At 40.2% G+C, this 19,233-nt stretch overlaps 1 protein-coding gene across 1 annotated transcript; it reads right to left on the reverse strand.

Annotated features, from left to right (window-relative positions):
• Positions 1–151: 151 nt before the first annotated feature.
• Positions 152–17,133, reverse strand: LOC127383627 (disintegrin and metalloproteinase domain-containing protein 9-like). The gene is made up of 22 exons (XM_051616824.1): positions 16,844–17,133; positions 15,009–15,106; positions 13,825–13,901; positions 13,117–13,195; positions 11,744–11,820; positions 9,940–10,156; positions 9,353–9,418; positions 9,191–9,262; positions 8,404–8,576; positions 7,855–7,939; positions 7,030–7,151; positions 5,972–6,143; positions 5,020–5,109; positions 4,402–4,597; positions 4,174–4,279; positions 3,808–3,982; positions 3,308–3,388; positions 2,594–2,699; positions 1,488–1,620; positions 993–1,056; positions 642–694; positions 152–309 (listed from the first exon to the last, which is right to left on the reverse strand). The coding sequence occupies exons 1-22, from the start codon at positions 16,911–16,913 to the stop codon at positions 231–233; spliced, it is 2,391 nt and encodes a 796-aa protein (XP_051472784.1). The 5' UTR covers positions 16,914–17,133; the 3' UTR covers positions 152–230.
• Positions 17,134–19,233: the final 2,100 nt, after the last annotated feature.

Below are 19,233 nucleotides of genomic sequence, written 5' to 3' on the forward strand. Positions count from 1 at the left end.
AAGAGGTGAGGTAGAAGAGGCACAAATTCAGCCAGCAGCAATTAACAAACCCAGGGGATGTTACCAAAAAAATCTGCATTCAGTGCCTCTTGGCATCAAGTCTTTTCCAGAGGTACGTGCTTTTAGAAGGTGTTTTGGCTGCACAGGGAGAGGGGCTGGAGGATTGCAGTCTTTCATTTTGTTCAGACCAGTGACTTGTCAGAATTGGTTGAGGGTTCCCAGGAGGCTTTTCAGACAGTTGGCCTGGGTGGGACAGCAGGTTGCTGAGGTCCTGAGGGAACTGCAGGAAATGAGGTTTGTACTGGCTGCCTGGAGTGTGGAAAACGCTTCTTGTGAGTATTTCTAGACTTGAGACAACTGGGATTTCTAAACCCATTCTTTAAACAGTTGCTAGCATTTATACATATATTTAACTCTGTCCCTCCCTCTCCCTAGCAGCAGTTACATGTGCCATTGTGCTGGTTTCTCTGCAAGCAGGAAAACAGCACTTTCTCCTTCCAGCAGTGAATCTTTTATCTCCTATGATGCTGCATGAAAAAGCCTCCTAAGCAGGGCATGAGAAATGAGGAACTTCACTTCCACTGCCACAGCAATGGAAGCACAGCAAGCAGGAATCAGAGAAGGGTTTAAATGCTACAAACCTTGGAGCAGGGAAATGTGATATGGTAAAACATTCAGGGCTTGCTGTGGCAGGCTGGAAAAGACAGGAAAAAAATGGAGTTCACAAAACCCACAGATTTCAAAGTGTGGCTAATTATCCAGTTTTAAGCTACTGGTATTTTAGGACTAATTTTCATTTCCTGTGACAGTCTTCATACTTATCTGAACAGAATTCCTGTCTAACACATGATAAATTATCTTAAATACTTGAAAACCCAGATAGTTTCCATGTATTGAAAAGCCACGAAGTTATGAAAAACTGTGTTAGAGAAAAGGTGCTGTATAATTTGGATTGTTCAACATGAAATGATGCAATTAAGCATCTATCTTACCTGATTATTTATTGTGTTTTCACCTGGTCTGTTATTTTCCTTTGGTTGCTGCACATTGTTATCCCTGAAATAAAAAGCACATCATCAGGGAAATCCCTCTTTGGTTTATCTGCCTTCAGGGATGTGGCATTTTTCAAGGGATGAAAACTAGAGCTCAGAGATCTGGATTCTGTTTCCAGCTCCACCTTCTCCTGACCTTGCCAAATAATTTCTTTGTTCTATACCCCTGTGTCCGTGCAATACAATTATCAGTAACAATTAGGAAAGTGCAGTGAATTAGGGAAAGCAATGCTTGAGGACTGACAACTGGAACATCTGGATTAAACTGCTGAGTAGCAGGGTACTGGCTACTAAACTACCAAGTACTACTAATTGCAGGGAAGTCTATTAGGAGGTCTGGAATTCTTTGGATAGCTATAGCACCTAACTGGCTTGCTGAATGAATCTGGAGCTTGCTCTCAAGTGTTGAAACAGCTTTTGTAGTAAGTGAAGTACCTGTGTTGTCTTCTGCTTTTCCTGCAAAACTTCCTTTTTATTGCATCACGCTTAATTACTGCTAATACAGTAACAATCACTAATGGCAGCACGAGGAGGAAAAAAATAAGCAGACCATCCCGAAGTGATGTATCTAGAGAAAAAGAATTGAAATCAGGTCAGACAGTAATCTCCTTTAACCTCATGTTAACACTTTTTCCTGCTGAAAACACCTTCCTCTGTTGTAAAAGTGACAGAATTCAATTTTTTTTATAGATTAAAACTAGCCACTCCACTCGAATTTATATAGTGCTATGATCAGAAAAGTAGGAATTGGCCTTATCACAAGTTCTTTCTGCCTTACCCAGCCCATGCTGTGTGATGTACAAACTATTTCCCTTTCTATATTATTATTTCAAGAATTCTAAAGCAGAAAAATTAATTTTCTGTTGGCTTACCTACAACTGATCTGCATGTCTTCTTTCTCTTAGAATCACAGAATGATTAAGGTTGGAAGGGACCCTAAAGATGATCAGGTTCCAACCTCCCTGCCATGAGCAGGGACATCTCCTGCTACTGGACCTTAGTCTTCCTAAGCTATTAGCAAATGCAAAACATTTGCATGGTCTCTCAGTGTGAAGACCAGCAAAATCTACTCCATTTTCCCTTTGCAGAATCCCATGACTCTTACATGAGCCAAATGCTGCATTTCCTTGACCCCTCTCATTCCTGACAGACCCTTCCCAGGTATGAAGGCTGCTGGTTTCATTCTCGACCCCTAGTCTTCCTCTATGACATCCATCTGATCAGACCTCTGTTTTAAATACCTAATTAAATACCTAAATATCTCACTATTTAAGAAATGCAACAGTCATTCTAAGCAACTGATGGATTACTCTTTATCTCTGACAAAACAGGGGCCACATTTTCCCTTGGACCAACTTCCTTGGTGCCTGCAAACGCACACATCAGATAATAATGTTTGTTCCTCAGGTCAGCCCATGACTAAGTGCAGTAGGGAAAAAAAAAAACCAAACAGTTGAAAAGAGACTGGAAAACCCCTCTGTTGTTAGCAGATGATTTCCTCAGGCACTGGGGGCAGAGGGAAGGTCAGTTTCATACCCTACCTGTGTGGGCTGGGCCACTGTCAAGGCTGCCGCCGTAGCCAGACTGGTTACAGAAGGGAGGCGCCCACCCGGAATTGCAGTGGCAGTTCCCGAGGTTGTTACACACCTACAGTCGACACAACAGGGATTAGTCAACCAACAACACCTTTCTGGAAGAGGCCACTTTCAACCTCCAGTATATATTTAGTTACACACTAAGAATTGCCCGTGGAAACAGAAGTTATGGCATGGTGTTGCTGGGGGACAAGCTCTCCCCTCCATAACATCCCAGAACACGGAGTGACACCGTGACACTGATACCAGAAGTTAATCCTCTCTATAGTTTACTTCTTTGCCTACAACAGATTACAATCCTCCTCAGAGTCACAGAACCTCTCAGTTTTACCACCTCAGGACTCCATTTTAATTTTTCACAGAGAAATATATAAATCAGGAATCACTAGACTTAGAGGAATATTTTCCTTGTACAATGTGACAGCTCAGTAATATTTGAAAAATCCCTGGGAAAGTTTAGAAGAAACATCTTTCAGTATTAGTACTAAGAGGTTTATGAATGCAGTACTAAGAGGCTGCATGAATTACAGTTGAAAAAGTGGACTTCTAATCTAGATCAGAAAAAAAAGAAAGCCACCTGGCTGGTTTTTGCTTTTATGCAGGGATTTCCCCCCTGTCTCTGTCTTCTAGGAACAGGGCATGAAAACACCATCTACTCACCCCATTGTCATTACACTTCTGCTTTACATCACAGCTGTAGCCCAGATAACTTGCATCAACACATTCAAAACCCACACAGGCCTGGAAAAAGGATTTGGTGTCTGTCAAGCACAAAACTTTAAAAAAATCCCATTCTTTTAGAAATATACTATATAGATGTATATGTTTACAAGCCTACAGCTTTTGCTTAAATGTCAAGAAAAGGAGCTGATGGAACATTGAGTACTTCACAGTTTCAAAGCTGTTACTTGTCTCAGATTTTTATACCTCTATAGATGCATTTTGATGGAGGAGTTTGAATAACTGATAAAGCAGTTCACTGATTTGTAGTGTCCCAGTTTTTGAAGAGCTAATCAATTGTTGTGTGTGTTTGTGTATCTCACAAGGCACGTTTTTTTCTCGTGTGGCACACAGATGAGAGAGCTGTGTAATGCTTTTGACAGCTATGAACTTTCCAGTTGGTTGAATGTATTCTGTAATGCTGCTGTGATTCATCTTACCTTCCTTTCTCCACAGGCTGTTCCATCATGAACTTGAGCAGGATCAGGGACATCTGATCCTAAGTCAAAGTCAGAAGACCAGCATAAAACCCCTGATGCATTATTGACCACACTCCAAGCAGGAAGATTTTGGAGACTAACAGATGTGCACTGCAGCTTGCCACACAGACTATGCCTGTATGGAACAAAGGACACTCAGATACAAGGTGAACAGAAAATCCTTAGTACTACTACAAATACACCCTCCAGTCCAACTTTTTAGCTTGCATCCCAAGGAAAAATTCTTTTGCATCTCATCCTTTAAGAGTTTGTAACAGAATTCAGTTTGTGCATTGAAGATTTAGCTTTTATTTGCTGGTGACTTACTGAACAGGACATTTCTTGTACACTCCACCTCTCATTCCACAATTTCCAAACCTATCTCCTTTAATATTGGCTTTTTCAAAGCACAGATCAGGTGCTTTTCGTGCCCCTGTATGAAAAAGAGTGAATATCAGTAAGCCACTATCCTGTCCTAAAAAATATAAGGAAAAGGAACATCAGAAATGTCTGTTAGGGGACTCCAGGGCTTTTTATATTAAATTCTAAACATACCTTTTCCATAAATAGCTTCACATTGTGAATCAAAACTCTGGCATACTCCATAGTAGCAATAGGCTTTCATGTTGTCACAAGGGAAACCATTCATGATGTAAACATCCTCTGGACAGTAGGCATTGCTTCCATTGCAGTATTCAGGGAGGTCACAGACATCCATTTGGGATCTGCACTCTGCTCCTGCCACTTTGAACTAGAAGCAGAGAGGAATGCCACCCTAGTTTTATTTGCAACAGCGGAAGGTCCAGCTTGAAACAACGAGAACTGGGAACCTTCTGTGATTTTAAGGGAGGCAAAACAGTTTCTCAGATCAGTATCTTAACAAATATCCAAGAAACGCATAGACAAGTACAAATTAAAAAGCATCCAGCTGTCCTGGACTTTGGAGAAGCTTGGTGTTGCTTAATGGAGATCCCTGAGTCCCTGATTGCTCCTGCCTCCCACGAGGGATGACATGGAGATGACTTCCCATTTCTAAGCTACTGGCCAGGAGTTGTTAGACACAAATGTAGTTTGATAATGTGAAAATATGTCAAGAATACCGTGATAGCTCTTTTCAAACATTTAAAAATACTAGTAAAGAACATCAATTTAGCTTAATAAAGCATTGCCTACCTTGCAGTTTTGGCAGCACATTCCTTGAGCACATTGGGATCCAGGCGTGAGTTTGCAGGTTGCAGCATCACAACAAGGGTTAGTACATTCCTGAAGAGATACCAGGGGTAAGGGGACACAATGTTTTTACCTCACTATGTAGCCAGGAAAGTGCACCAACAAACCAAACTTTGCATACACCATCACTCTCCCATGGGCTGAGGTTGGCAGCCTTCTAACAGAAACCAGCTTGCAGTTTGGCTGTATTTTTTTTTAATACATCAGGAAACCACCTGTTTTGATGTGTCATGGCACAGGTTTACACTTTAAGTGGACACTAAAATAAACAGACCATTTCAAAAAATTAACACTTCTTATCACCCTTTCTCCCATCTTATTTTTCCACCACAGGAGCAGCTTGATGTAGAGAAATGTTGGTGTCTTTTCATGACTTAGAAGAAGGCCTATACGATGGGACCAGGGTTTGCTGACAGCCTTTTGATTTACTGGTGTCTTTTTTTGAGACACTTAATTTTCTAAAGAACAACTCAATATATCCCATTCTTTGAGGGACGTTTTGACAATAAAATTTTGGGTTGATCTAAGCTTAAGGGTTGTAGTTAGCACATCTGTAATTGTTCTATAGACAAGTCATCTCTTTTATGTAACAGAAATATCCATGTTGCTAAAAGCAGGACAAAAAACAATGGCATTTCCACATGCTCTGCACTGAACTTCACTTCTTTCTTAAGTATTAGCTTGAAGTTCTGTGAAATCCTGAAGCCCTTAACTGAATTAAAATCACAGTCAAAGTATGAATTTAGGCTTTGAAAAAAATAAATCTTCATGTTGCCTGCAACAGTGTAAATCTACAAGGAAAACTCCTTAGATATTAATGCCAATCAGGTATATAACAATATAACTTAACGTAATATAATATACAACAGGTAACCAGCTGAATTTCATTCGTTACCTGGGGTTTGCCACAGTCACATTCTTCATTGTTATCAACCACATTATTGCCACAGACAGGTTCTTTGTAAACATTACTTGCTTTGGGAGGATTTCTAAGGCAGTTTCCTCCTCCATTTAGAATAAGGTTCTCAAAGTCGTCAGCACTGCAGGTGCTGAAATTCCTGGATCCACTGGAAAGCATATTTTTTTAATTAAAAATCTTCTGCTTGCAGGAAAAAATACAACCCAAGCCCTTAAAATATTGTCAGTTTGTAATAAATACCATGGTTTTATAGTGCTAGGAGATCAGGACGTAGATTTTTTTTTACTGTCTTTTGCATTACAGTGCTAGAAGTTAAAAATACTATATAGAACATAATTAAAAGTACTTTCAGAAGGAAAAGGCATCATCAGATGATCCATTCTGGTGTCCTATATAAAACAGCCCTTAGAAATTGCTTGTCTGTAGTGAATCTAAAAATGCTTGATTAAAAAATCCTTTCCAGAATAACATTCACCTGAACTTAGAGTCCCTAAGAACTCAGAAATGCATCTTCTTACAGTAGTTTTGTCCAGTGTTCAATCACTCTGATTTTTTAATACAAATATGGATGGATAAAATGATATGATGTTTTTATCTTAAAGGGGAAGCCAAACAAATGGGCTGGAAGAAACAGGCCAAGAAGTTTTGTTTAAATTAACTGTGAAGAGAATCCACATGAAGGATGCACGTTTGCACAAACCCAGTGACTACATGTAAAGCATTCTCAGGAGGGTAAAGAAAACCCCAGCAATACACTATCCTTAAAACTAATTAAAATTAAGAAAATCCAAATAGCTTTTGAGGAATGATACAAATAAAGAAAGACTGGATCAGAAAACAGATAACATTTCAAACGAATGAAGATGATGCCAAGGCCTAAGTCTGTGAATTCATCTCTTTCAAAGCATTGCCTGTTCACAAAAGTTCTTCAAGATTTGTTGGAGTTTTACAGCTTATAAGGCATAGTCACTGCAGATAAATAATAGGTATCAAAATTAAAAAACAAACAAACAAACAACACCTGTAAATCTTACTTATCTGTGCTGTGCATAATAAAGGATCCAGGACACCTTTTATCATCATGTTTCATTCCAAGATTATGCCCCAGTTCATGTGCAACTACTGTAGCATGATGTAACACCTTGTTATGATTCAACTAGTAAAGAGAAATCAGTGTTAAAAAAATACAAAAAGACATTAATAAGTGCTGCCCCAAAGGGGAAGGAGAAAAAACTAGTTTCTATCTAATTTTGCCAAATTTAAAATTCTTGCCTAAAATTAGAGCCTCATTGTGGAAAATTCCAGATGCTTGGGAAGAGAGTGCACTATGTCCACTGTCTATCCAGGTAAAGAGTCAAAAAATACACATTATTTTGTAGCTGCATTCACATCCCAAAAACATTGTGGTTATGAACCTTAACCTTACAAAAATAGGCTTTTCTTATACAACCTTGAGCTAGATTAATTACAAAAAGGTGATTAGAAGATTCTTACAGGACTAGATCAGCCAAATGGACTGGAATGTGATGAAGAGAGAAATTGGAAACAGACTTTTTTGGGAAAAAAACAAGAAGTATAAAAATATGCACAGGTCTTTACATCAGAAACCCCATGAAAGAAACTGTGGGACTCCAAGACCTGAGTGACTTGAGCAAATAGGTCAGCAAAGTGCATGATATTTATTGGGATGTTCTGGAAGGTACCTCCCTGGAAGCAAAGTTTGGCAATAGCAGCATCTACAACACAGGGGAAAGGCCTCCTGTGTTGAGGTACCTCTTGGTCTCACTACCAGCACATCTATGATAGTATGGCAGTTCCTGTGCTAGTTTCTTCCATTAACTGCAGCATAATGTACTTACAGTGCTAATTGACCCCCCCTGGAGCTGGGAGCAGACAGTGCCCACAAAAGCCATTCCAATGGATCCCCTGTAAGAACTTCTCCCTCTGCAACAAAAGCAGTTTGGAGGTGTTGAAAGAGGGGCTAAAGTTCATCATTTCTATTAAAAGACACCAATGAGCGTGAAACAAATACTGCAAGTCAAGGCTTGGTCTTCTTGAAGTCAAGAAGAAATTTATTATCATATCAGGGTTTCACTGTAATAAAGAATAAACATCTCAATATCAGAGCTTGGAAATAATGACCGATCACCTAAATCTGCTTTTGAGTTCATAGAATGGCTGAGGTTGGAAGGGACCTCTGGAAGTCACTGGTCCAACTCCTTGCTCAAGCAAAGCCACCTGGAGTTGATTATCTAGAAATAATTCATTATACCTTCTTGACATTTTTCCAGGTTAGAACAGTTCGGAAGTGGAGTGAATTTTACTCTGGTTATATTTTCAGTCATACACAAACCCAGCATCTGACAAATTCCCCACACTGGCAGCATTTCCATGGAATGAACACTTACATTATGAGATGGCTAACATCATTTCGTGATCTTTTAAGAAGATCTTTCTGTCTCCAAGTCACAAATCTTCCCAGCACATCTCCAGCTGAGCCATTCATTACAGATATGCGGTTTCTGTCTGTCCAGATCTCTAATCCAACCAACACAATCTGGATGTTTAATGCTCTGTACATCTGAAAAAATAAGGATAATTATGGTCCCTCAGGCTGTTTCAGTTGAGTTATGAACTACTACATCACAACTACTGAGTAAACACTAAGCTGAACATAATGACTAAGACATAACTTTAGTTTCTTGGAATAGTTAAGAGTTTGATGTGAGGAAAGAATATCTGACTGAAGGCAGTCAACTTAATGGAGTTCCTAAATATATCTTTCAGTTGGAGAACTTGGAAAGACCGTGTTCATTCATTTCCTTAGCTAACTGTCTTGAGGCAAAATTGGGAGCAGATGACCAGAGAGCTTGTGGGATTGTTCACAGAAAAAGACCTACAAACATGAGAAATACTTTTTCCTGGGTATGGAAAACCTACTGGAGACCTCAATTTCCTGGAGCAGCTGAAGTCTGGGACCACAGGGTTTAAAAACACTTGGCATCTCTCCCTCTATCTGTACCTCTATAAGCCTCATGCATAGATCCATGAGGTACCTTAAATATGTTCCAAGTTGCTGTGTAACTTCCCAATACAGTTTCAGAACACCATTGCTCAGATTTACTGCATTAGCTGCTCTTCTGAAAACTATGATAGAGAAGAAACTACAGAATCTCAGCAACTTATCAAACCTACCCCATCAACATAATTAATCAGCTCAACTGTTTCCTTTTGCACTGCAGCAGGATCAGATTTCTTCAGCACAAACTGTAAAATATTGTAAGAGAAGATCAGAGAAAGAATTAATCGTTGATATAAAATACACTGATATAAAATAGAATTGGATGAGATCATTACCCTGTTGTTATCCACAACCACAAATAATTCCACATAGCTTTTCTGTGGCAGGACAGCTCTCTTCTTCTGCAAATTAGAAAGCACAGTAAGTTAACATAATTATTAATGATTTCAAGTTGTTTTTACTAATCTTTTTCATTATTTTAATTTCATGAGTTTATAAAGCAGTTATGTATTTATTTTTTTTTTAGATGTGACCTCAAAAGCCAATCTGCCTTAGAATTCCACATATCTGTGTGTCAGAAATTCACATCAGCTCAGGGATGCATGAGCTGAATGGAAGCTTCACACCTTTCATGGCAGCTTCACACCCACGACCACCTTGGGCAGACCTCTTCTGCCAAAGGATTGCTTCAAGCTATGTTAAATTCCTGTTGTGCTGTTCTTCTGCTTCAGGATTTCCTTAGCAGTACTCCCACCAGTTTGGGGAGTGAAAATGGAGGCAACAAGGAAGTGGCCTGCCAGGCCAAACCCACCTGTGATGACACCATGCCAAAGCAAGAGCTCTGGAGACCCTTGGCTGCTGGAGCAGACTGAGGAGCTGGCTTGGAGTGCAGCTCTCAAGAGAGAAAGAGGAAGTTATTTACCCTCAAAAGCTTTTCCCTGCTAGAGGTACTGTTTGATGAAAAAGCATATTTCACAGACTGCTCCACAAACATCTCGTGGTGAAGGCTGCCATTCAGCACCCCACACTGGAAGGGGACATCCTGCATGTCTTCTAACAGGTAAAACACATGCTCAAACGTGCTGGATGTGTTGAGTGGCTCCATTCCATACCATTTGCCACCAATGTAGAGAATTCCTCTAATAATAATAAAAGAATGAGAAATTATTCCACAGTTTTTCCCTCATGATTATGAGTAGGTGAGTGAATGACAAGTGAATACTTAAAAACTAGAACTGTTCATACCACTGTGTTGTAATAAATTACTATCTTCATTTATCTTAGTATAGGGGGAAAGCTCAAATGCAGGATCTCCAAAGACAAAACAGAACTTATTTAAAATACCTGATCACAAAAAAGCGTTGGCTCCTTTAATCATTTGGTGGGAAAGCCAAAATGTTTCTAAATGAGTCTGGATTGTGAGTAGAGCTGAGGCAGAGTCTCTTTTAGTCCTTATCTCCAGTATCACTCCTAGTCCCATAATGTAAACTAGCATTTTAGAAAAATACAACTTCTAAGACAGAAAGAAAATCTAAAAGCAGTCACCAGGGTGTTTGTGAGGGCAAACATTACAGTGCTGAGTGCAGCTTAGAATAAAGATTTTGCATTTGTCCAGGACTCAGCAATACCTGGTACATGCCCAGTTGCTGTACTAGAATCTTTCAGAAGTTATTATCTTGCTTCTCCAGAATATCAAAAATATATTTAGAAAACAAGTTCTCTAGTTAACATCTTGTGAAAGAAAATGCTCAAAAATGTAAGTTCAAGGTAACCAAAGGATTTGAGTCCATGTAAGTTTGCAGAACAGCCCAAATGAACTACCTGTTCTGCTTAGTCAGACCCAGCATTTCCTGAAAGACAAACATATTGACCATTTTATGCTTCATTTAAAGGAATGCCAGGAAATGTCATTATTTATTGTGAGTGGCATCTCACTGGGATACCATACATGAAAGATCTGGGGGTGAACTTCATCCCATTTGCCTCGTCCTGCTTGTCAAACAGATGTCAGACTGAACCAGGCTATTACAAGCAACAAGTATATCCAAAGTCCAGCTGAAGAGCCATGCTCAATGAAGGCAGGGAAACATGGACATCTGGATATCTGCACAATTTGCTGTAACATGCCACCTCATTTTGCCAACTCACATGGACAGATTCCATGGGGAGAACACCACCATCTTTTATACATTGATCTGGCTTCAAATCAATCAATCAGTCTTTAAAATGAATGTAGTTTTCTTGTATATGAACCAAACACAAAAATGTTTCCGATCTAATCAGAATGTTTTCACATAAATGGTTTGTTTTTGAAAGATGCCCATTTGTAAGACAGAGTTGTTCACCAGGAGGGTGTTAAGTTCAGCAGAAGCTTCACTGCATAGCATTTCTTCCATGAAGGTGTCTCTGGTCAGGACATTCACAGCAATTAATAGAGGCCTCAGTTCATGCCTGTGTTCTGCCTGGATTTGGACTATGCTCTCTCTTATGTTACTGTTTTCTGTGGAGGAATTTTGGAAAAGGGGGAAAAAGGTGGTAGTTAAGGGAAGCTGTAAAACTTGTAAGGAGTTTCAGCTTCATCCAAAGGTGAAATTTAAAAAAATAAATACTGCAAGATAGGACAGTGTTTTCTCTCCAGCTGTCTGATGAATAGCAACTGTTCTTATACTATTTTACTTTGGTACTGCACAATTAATTATCCTGAAGTAAAAAGCAAGAGGTAGTACCTGAGCCCATCACATGTGCTGAGAGCAACCATTGAGCCAACAATTCCTTCAGCAGTGCCATGGTAATAACAGTGTGCCTGAAATGCAACCCAGCCACATAATTAATGACAAAATAAGGTTGTTGCCTTCAAATGAAAACTTATTTTCTAACCAGCCTATTTATTTGCATGCCATTAAGGCTGGCTCTTACAAATGTTCAGAGTTCACTGGTTTAAAAGTAATCCAAACTGTCTTGGAGTAAAATACTACTGGACGTAAGTAACTACAACAGCATTTGTTCCATTGGTTCTGGGAAACAACCAGCTTTTTAGTTTAACCCATCACCATCTCTTAACAAAATCTCTTCATCTACACTGCTCATCCTGTTCTTAAACAGGCTCCTCTCAAAGGCTGATCTGAGATCATAGAATGGTTAGAGTTGGAAGGGACCTTAAAGATCACGGAGTTCCAACCCCCCTGCATGGGCAGGGACACCTCCCACCAGACCAGGTTGCTCCAAGCCCCATCCAACCTGCCCTTCAACACTGCCAGGGATGGGGCAGCCACAGCTTCTCTGGGCAACCTGGGCCAGGGTCTCACCACCCTCACAGGAAAGAATTTCTTCATAATGTCCAACCTACATCTCCCCTCTTCCAGTTGAAAACCATCACCCGTTGTCCTCTCACTACAAGCCCTTGTAAAAAGTCCCTCCCCAGCTTTCCTGTAGCCCCTTCAGGTACTGGAAGGCTGCTACGAGATCTTCCCCACCAAGCACCCAGTTACGTCTCACCGAGGTCACCTGTAGTTGAAGGTTGAAATTAAATACAGAGGCATTTGTAAGGCTTGTTTCATTCAGGATCTTGAAACTGCAAGAGCTCTAATGCTGTCATTGTACCTTTAATTGCACACTATCCCAAGGTGACAATCAGGTAGCTCAGATTCAGTCTTGGAGTGATCTCCTGGCATCTCCTTTCACAGCTCAGAGAACAGGGATGCTGTATCACCATAAACAGCCACTCCCTCACAGGACATAGAACCTTTAGTTTTCTATCAGTGGTAACTGTTAAAAAATGCTACAACAGGGAAAATTCAAAGTCTCTTTCCCAGCCAATACATTTTTCTTCTATAGATCATTTATGTGCCCCACTCACATTTTCCCCTCTGTGGCCAAAAATGTAGCTGAGTTTTGCTCCCCTATTATAGAGATGTGAAGACATTCTGAATGAGTGGTTGTGCATTCACTTCTGCTTTGAAAACGTGCTTAGATGCTTATACATCCATGTTGTCATCCTTAGTTCTATCAAATTGTTATTATGGCCTTAAATTCATAAAGCTTGGCTTCCCTTGTTTGAGGAAACCTTTAAACAACAGGGGAGTGTTATTATGTACAATACCTTGGTTTTGGGTTGTGTTGCCTCCAGTTTCCCATTTTTCCCATATGTATATAGGATAAAGTCTTCACTAACAAGCTTTCTGGAAACAAAAATAAACTACTGCTCTTTTAACAGTCTAGAAAGCAAGAAATAAGTCAAGAATCCTAGTAAGTACTACATTCTGTGAGCAGCATACTCATCCTAAATTATTATAAAAAGCCACGGAGATGAAACAAAGTACCTAAAAAATGAGTTGCATTATTTGGAAAAGAAGGTCTGTTGAAATCTTTTAAATAAAGTGTCCATAGAGTAGGATTTGAGCAGACTATGTTATATCAGGGCCTGCATTATTACAGGCTAAGGAATGAGGAACAACAATAACAGATCAATTTCTTCAAATACCACATGGCTAACAACCCTCCCATCCCCACTACTAAAGAGCTAATGTTGAGCTGAATTCTAGTTTTCTATAAGGATTTTCTGAAATCTGCTGTCTTGTGGTGCTAAAATATATATATATATATATATATATAAAAATAAAAATACTATTCCCTTCTATTTGCAAGCTAGTGCCACAAAAGAGACACTATTTAAGAGTAACTTTGCAATTACTACAACCTGCCATTTAAATGCTTTTTTCTGATTATTTTTTTTTCAGCATAAAAATACTTGTCTGTATGCAACTAAATCCCAAGATGGAATGATTTATTAGAAGATTCTATCACATACTTATTTTTCTTCAGTTTTAGGAGGTATGTTCCATTTCTGGTTTTAATTGAGTAAGAAAGGTTGTCATCTGAATACTCCTGAAAACAGAAAAAAAGATACCACTTAATTAGTTCTACTTGGTTTTGTCAGTTCCATGTTTTCTTTGACAGAAGAGGCCCAGCTATTCTTTCCTAAGAAAGTTTAAAATCTACTAAGCTATGAATTTTCCTGTAGAAGACAGAATGAAAAAGTCCACGAGCTACACAAGAAATTGTGTCTGCCATTAGGGATTTGTGGAGGGAATGTAAAACAAAAAATAAAGAATCTACAGGGGAAAAAAAGAGAAAATGTAAAACTTGTGCTATTAAGTGAACAGCAACAAAAAGGGTGTTGATACAACTAAAAGTAGCCACCATGCTATAGTTCTGTAGGGTCAGGAAGAGGTGGTCCTCAGATGCTGGTAGAGAGGAGGAAGCTACAGCTGGGAGGAAGGTGGCTCTTCCCCAGGCTGGGCACAGTCCATGTGTGCTCCCTTTGCCCAACATCTACAGCATGTTTTGTGACACTCCTTGTGTAAACCACTGGCAGCCAGAAGCACTCAAAGCTTCTCCCTTCCTTAATTGCTTTGCACAAGGGTGACTCATGCTAGTTTGTTAACAGGTACTTCAGTAACTGAACTTGCTATCTGGTGCAAAGGGAAGTTACCTCAGAACTGAAGAATGAAGGCTCAGATCTTTCTTTTCCAACTCATTCCTTTAACCTGGGTGGCTGTGTCACCATTTGTACAAAATGAGCACCAGCTCTTTAGGTGCTGAAATGCTTGAAACCCTTTGGTTGTCAAAGACCAGGTACAGTGAGCACAAGAACACGTACAGCATGGACATTAATTCAAGTCAGAGGTCCACATCTAATCTGACTTGGAGGAAATGGAAAAAATTCCTCATCTTCCTTCTTACTTCTGTCTTAGAAGGCTGTTAGCAGGACTAGAAGTTTGAAGGCATTAAGTTAGAGTGAAGTCACAGACCTTTGTGGGAACACATTTACTCTAAACTAGTTGAAAACACTAAGAATCTGAAGAGAGAGAGTGGGGCACATGGCTGCACAAAAGTAATCTGCATGGACCACACCTGGTGTGTGACATATAGGATAGTATTGTGAAAAACAGCAACAGCAGAGGGAAAAAAAAATCAGGTAGAATAACAAACCTCGTGAAAAAATGGCTGATGTTTCTCTCTGCCTGTCAGTCTTTGAGGAATAATTATTTCAAATGCAGAAAGCCTGGATGGCTGTTCAGAAGATGCACCTAAAAATAAAGTTTGAGAATTCTAAAGAACCAGAAAGGATAACTAATCTATTATCCAGTACATGCTCAGTTTGGTGTGTTCTGCCTTTGCCAGAGTTCTTGGGTTATGTTAGGAAAGTCACAGAAATCAACATTTTCATCCATTGCCAACATATTCCTAATTTCTGACTGTTCTAACTAGGTATCTGCAGCCTCATGTATTTATTTTCAACATACAACTGTATTTTCAACCTGTTGTGCCTGTCTGCCAGGTTCATGTCTACACCACCACTGCTGTAAGCTGCCAAAACCTGCAAATTCAAGCAAAAGTTTTCTTAAACTGGCTGCCAATCTTGGCTTTAACTCTTTGCCTTAGTTACTTATAACTGGGATAATAAATTGTGGTCATTCCTTCATATAGACATTCTGAAACCCAATTAACTACTGCTAGGAAATATTAATTTCTCAATTAATCTCTCAAGCAATTCAAGCAAATAACATCACAGAAAATCCCAAGAACAAACATTTTAAAAGATCCTCAACCCCCCTGTGTTCAGTGCATGTTTGATAGTGATGAAATAATAATTTAGGTATGGCCAAACTGATTTTTAAAAAGGTAACTTCAGATTAAAGCTGAGGTTTTCTGGAGGACAGAAAGAAAAACTATCAAATTACTTAAAAACAAATTGTCACAGATTCTAACTTGGATTATTAGCTTTGTAACTTTGTCATTTTAATTTTGTTGACTTTGATCAACAGAGAAAACCATTCCTTTTAAACAGCTAACAGAATCAACAATAGCATGGCTTTTAACAGTGAAAGTGCTTTATGCTTCTTAAATTTTTCTTTCATAAGGAAACAGAGATTTCTTCTCACTCGTAGTAGCACAAAGTCACCCTCAGCCTCCCACATGTCTGTGGAAGGAATTCATAATTGCAAAGAAGCCACAGAATTACCCATTCAAAGCAAGGAGGAGGACTCTTCAGTGTAACAATGATCTCTCCCCATTAGATAACATCAGGATTTTTAAAAGCTAGGTGTAGGTAGCATATATTTAACATAAAAGGCTGCCATTGCAATCAAAATGGAGGAGCTGCTGTTAGCAAACAGGTCTGCAAAGAATATAATCACTCAGTATTTACTTCTGACTTTGCTCTTAATCTCCAGCAATTCTATTCTCTAAATCACAAAATCCATTCTGTTTTGTAAGGTATGTTGAACTAACAGTGGAAACACAGTTCTAACCATTTCAATCTTAACACTCAAAAGCAGGAATCCATCTTTCATGCACATCATAAAAATATCACTTTCCAAGAAACATTTCAGGTGCTGCGCCTACATTTGAAATTCAAATCCAAATCTTTAATGTTAGTTAATGAGGAACTAAACTAAAACTGTAGGAATTTCCCTCATATTACTGAAGATCAAAATCTTTTCCTCTGGCCTTTACTATCAATGAGAGTGACAGTAACTGCAGCTGTCACAACCAGTGTCCTGTACTGAAGATGATGTATTTACATTAAAAAAAAAAAAAGACACAAAGAGCTCAACTATGATAAGTCTCAACCTGTAAACTTTTTCTAGACATTTTTTTCTTGAAGCAGAGTTTCTCGATTAGCAGGTCAGTTAACAGCCTAATACCTGGGAGGAGTGGTGATTTGAAAGATGTGCATCATTATCATCAGGATCAGAGAGGGGGAAAAAAAAAAAAAGACTTGGAGAAACTTTCTGAGTACGTAAGAAAAACAGAAAGCTTACCTTTTATCCCAAAAGGTTTTCCAGTTAAAGTTAGTCCAAAAGTGAACAAAAGTAGGCTGTGTTTTAACATGACCAGGTTTCCCCCCGGAGACACTGCTGTAAGATCAGAGCAGACACCGTGTACCTGGCTCTTAGCGGCTCTACACAGGAGAACTAGCAGAGCCAGAACCCTCTGCTCCCAAAGTAAACAACAGAAAAGCACTCCGAGACTTCATCTCTGGTAAGGAAATGGGAAGTAAAATTTAATCCCTTAGGCTTGCAAGAAAACTGGTTAGGCAGCTTAATGCAAATAAAACAGCAGCACGTTCTTAAGAGTGCTGATTGGAGAAAGAGCAGGAAGCCATGCCAGGGTCAAGCTGGTTTATTCTGAACGGCTTGAAGACCAGAGTGAGATAATTTGAGATTAGAAACATACAATACTGCTACAAATGGACACAATATTTAGGATGTTTATAGTGGCTCTTAACAGCTCACTTAAAAAAAAAAAAATTAGAATAGAAAACAATCTATTCTGCAAAATTTCCGCTTGTTCTTTACTTTCTGTTTTTTCCTGTTAAACAATACAAAACTACAATGCATATGAATGGAAATCCCCCTCAAAGGGATTTCACCCAGTCCCTTCTATGTTAAAGACAGTTCTTCTCACCAGAAGTCTGTAGTTTTGTGGAGCTCGTTGCTCTTCCAGGGTCAGAATAATCTTCCAAGGCATCCTGCAACCACTTTGTCACCAAAGGCAGAAAATAAATGTTACTAAAACTGGATACATTTGCAACTCATTTTGGAAGTATCAGACACATTTAGAAACTCAAAAAGGAAACCGATACAGCACAGGTTTCGTGCTAAAATATTTACATCAATTAGTCTTGATTACTTCATTAATTAAAACAGACCAAATCAATTTTTTCTATTGCTAGTAAATCACATAAAACAATGGCTTAGGTGAAAAAAAAAAGCAGGTGTGCCAACTAGAATTGTAACAACCACTTGTACAAAGCCCATTCAAGTCCTTATTCCTGTTTTCACAGACCCAATTAAGGTTCCTCCTCTGAGCACCAAGGGCAAGAACTTGATATCTGTGTTCCTGGAGTTTGCATCTGTACTGCAGTGTCAGGAGAAGCCTTCCCTGACTCCAGAAGCTGGGATCCTACTGAAAACTAAATGAACCAAATCTTTTATTTATAGACTCTCTCCTGTGTGCTACACCGTTACCAGGCAACACAGAAGGGAGAATTCCATGGCTCCAAGTTTTGCTGTTTTTTTATCAACAAGGCTCTACGAGAGCTTCGTTTTGTTAGAAAAAAAGGGCCCAGCACCCTGAGGGCTGGGGTCCCAAAACCATTTATCCCGTGTGCAACAACCCGACCTGCACACAGGGCAGAGGTAAGGTCTGTATTCCAGTTCTGCACCAGAAGGAGGGGTGGCAAGCCCACAAAGCTAGCACAGCTCCATACAAACACCCATGGCGAATTTATCCCGTTTACAGGCATCAGGCTCTGCCCTTATTTACGCTTCCTGATTAGTAACTTATCCCTACCAGTCTCATTGGTTAATTGCACTCCCTGCCTCTGTTTAAAGGCTCAATGTACTTTTAAATGTGTTCAGTGAGGATCGGTCTTAACCGGGGACCGAGTGTTTCTTGAGTCAGTGATCTTGATTCCCCCCTGTCCTCTTTAGTTTCTGTTGGGTTCTGACCTCACGCCTTGTAGCCCCACGTTCCCTGCCTTGTCCCTCGAGGTTCTTCTTCAGGAGATGGGTGGTTATGAAGGTATGGAAGGCAGAGTGCTCTTATTTCAGTTCTTGTTATTCCTGTAACTCCTTAAGGCTGTTATGTAGGCCTTTTAGACCTTCTGGTGCTTCTGAAGTCTTCCCTTTGTTGTTACCTCTACAGAGGTGGGCTGGGAGAGTTGGGGTGTTCAGCCTGGAGAAGAGAAGGCTCCAGGGAGACCTGAGAGCACCTTCCAGTGCCTGAAGGGGCTCCAGGAAAGCTGGGGAGGGGCTTGGGACAAAGGATTGTAGGGAAAGGACAAGGGGTGATGGTTTTAAACTGGAAGAGGGGAGATTTAGGTTGGACATGAAGAGTAAATTCTTGGCTGTGAGGGTGGTGAGACCCTGGCCCAGGCTGCCCAGAGAAGCTGTGGCTGCCCCATCCCTGGCAGTGTTGAAGGGCAGGTTGGATGGGGCTTGGAGCAACCTGGTTCTGGTGGGAGGTGTCCCTGCCCATGCAGGGGGTTGGAACTCCATGACCTTTCAGCTCCCTCCCTCCCAGAGCAGCCCGCTCCCCTCAGGCTCCCTCAGCGGACGCGCCCGCCGCCGCAGCCGCGCATGCGCGGAGCCCTCCCCGCCGCGCAGGCGCCGGGGCGGGAGCGGGGCTGCGGGGCGGGTGCGGGGCC

Source organism: Apus apus, chromosome 4, assembly GCF_020740795.1.
Source record: "Apus apus isolate bApuApu2 chromosome 4, bApuApu2.pri.cur, whole genome shotgun sequence".
NCBI classification, from domain to species: Eukaryota; Metazoa; Chordata; class Aves; order Apodiformes; family Apodidae; genus Apus; species Apus apus.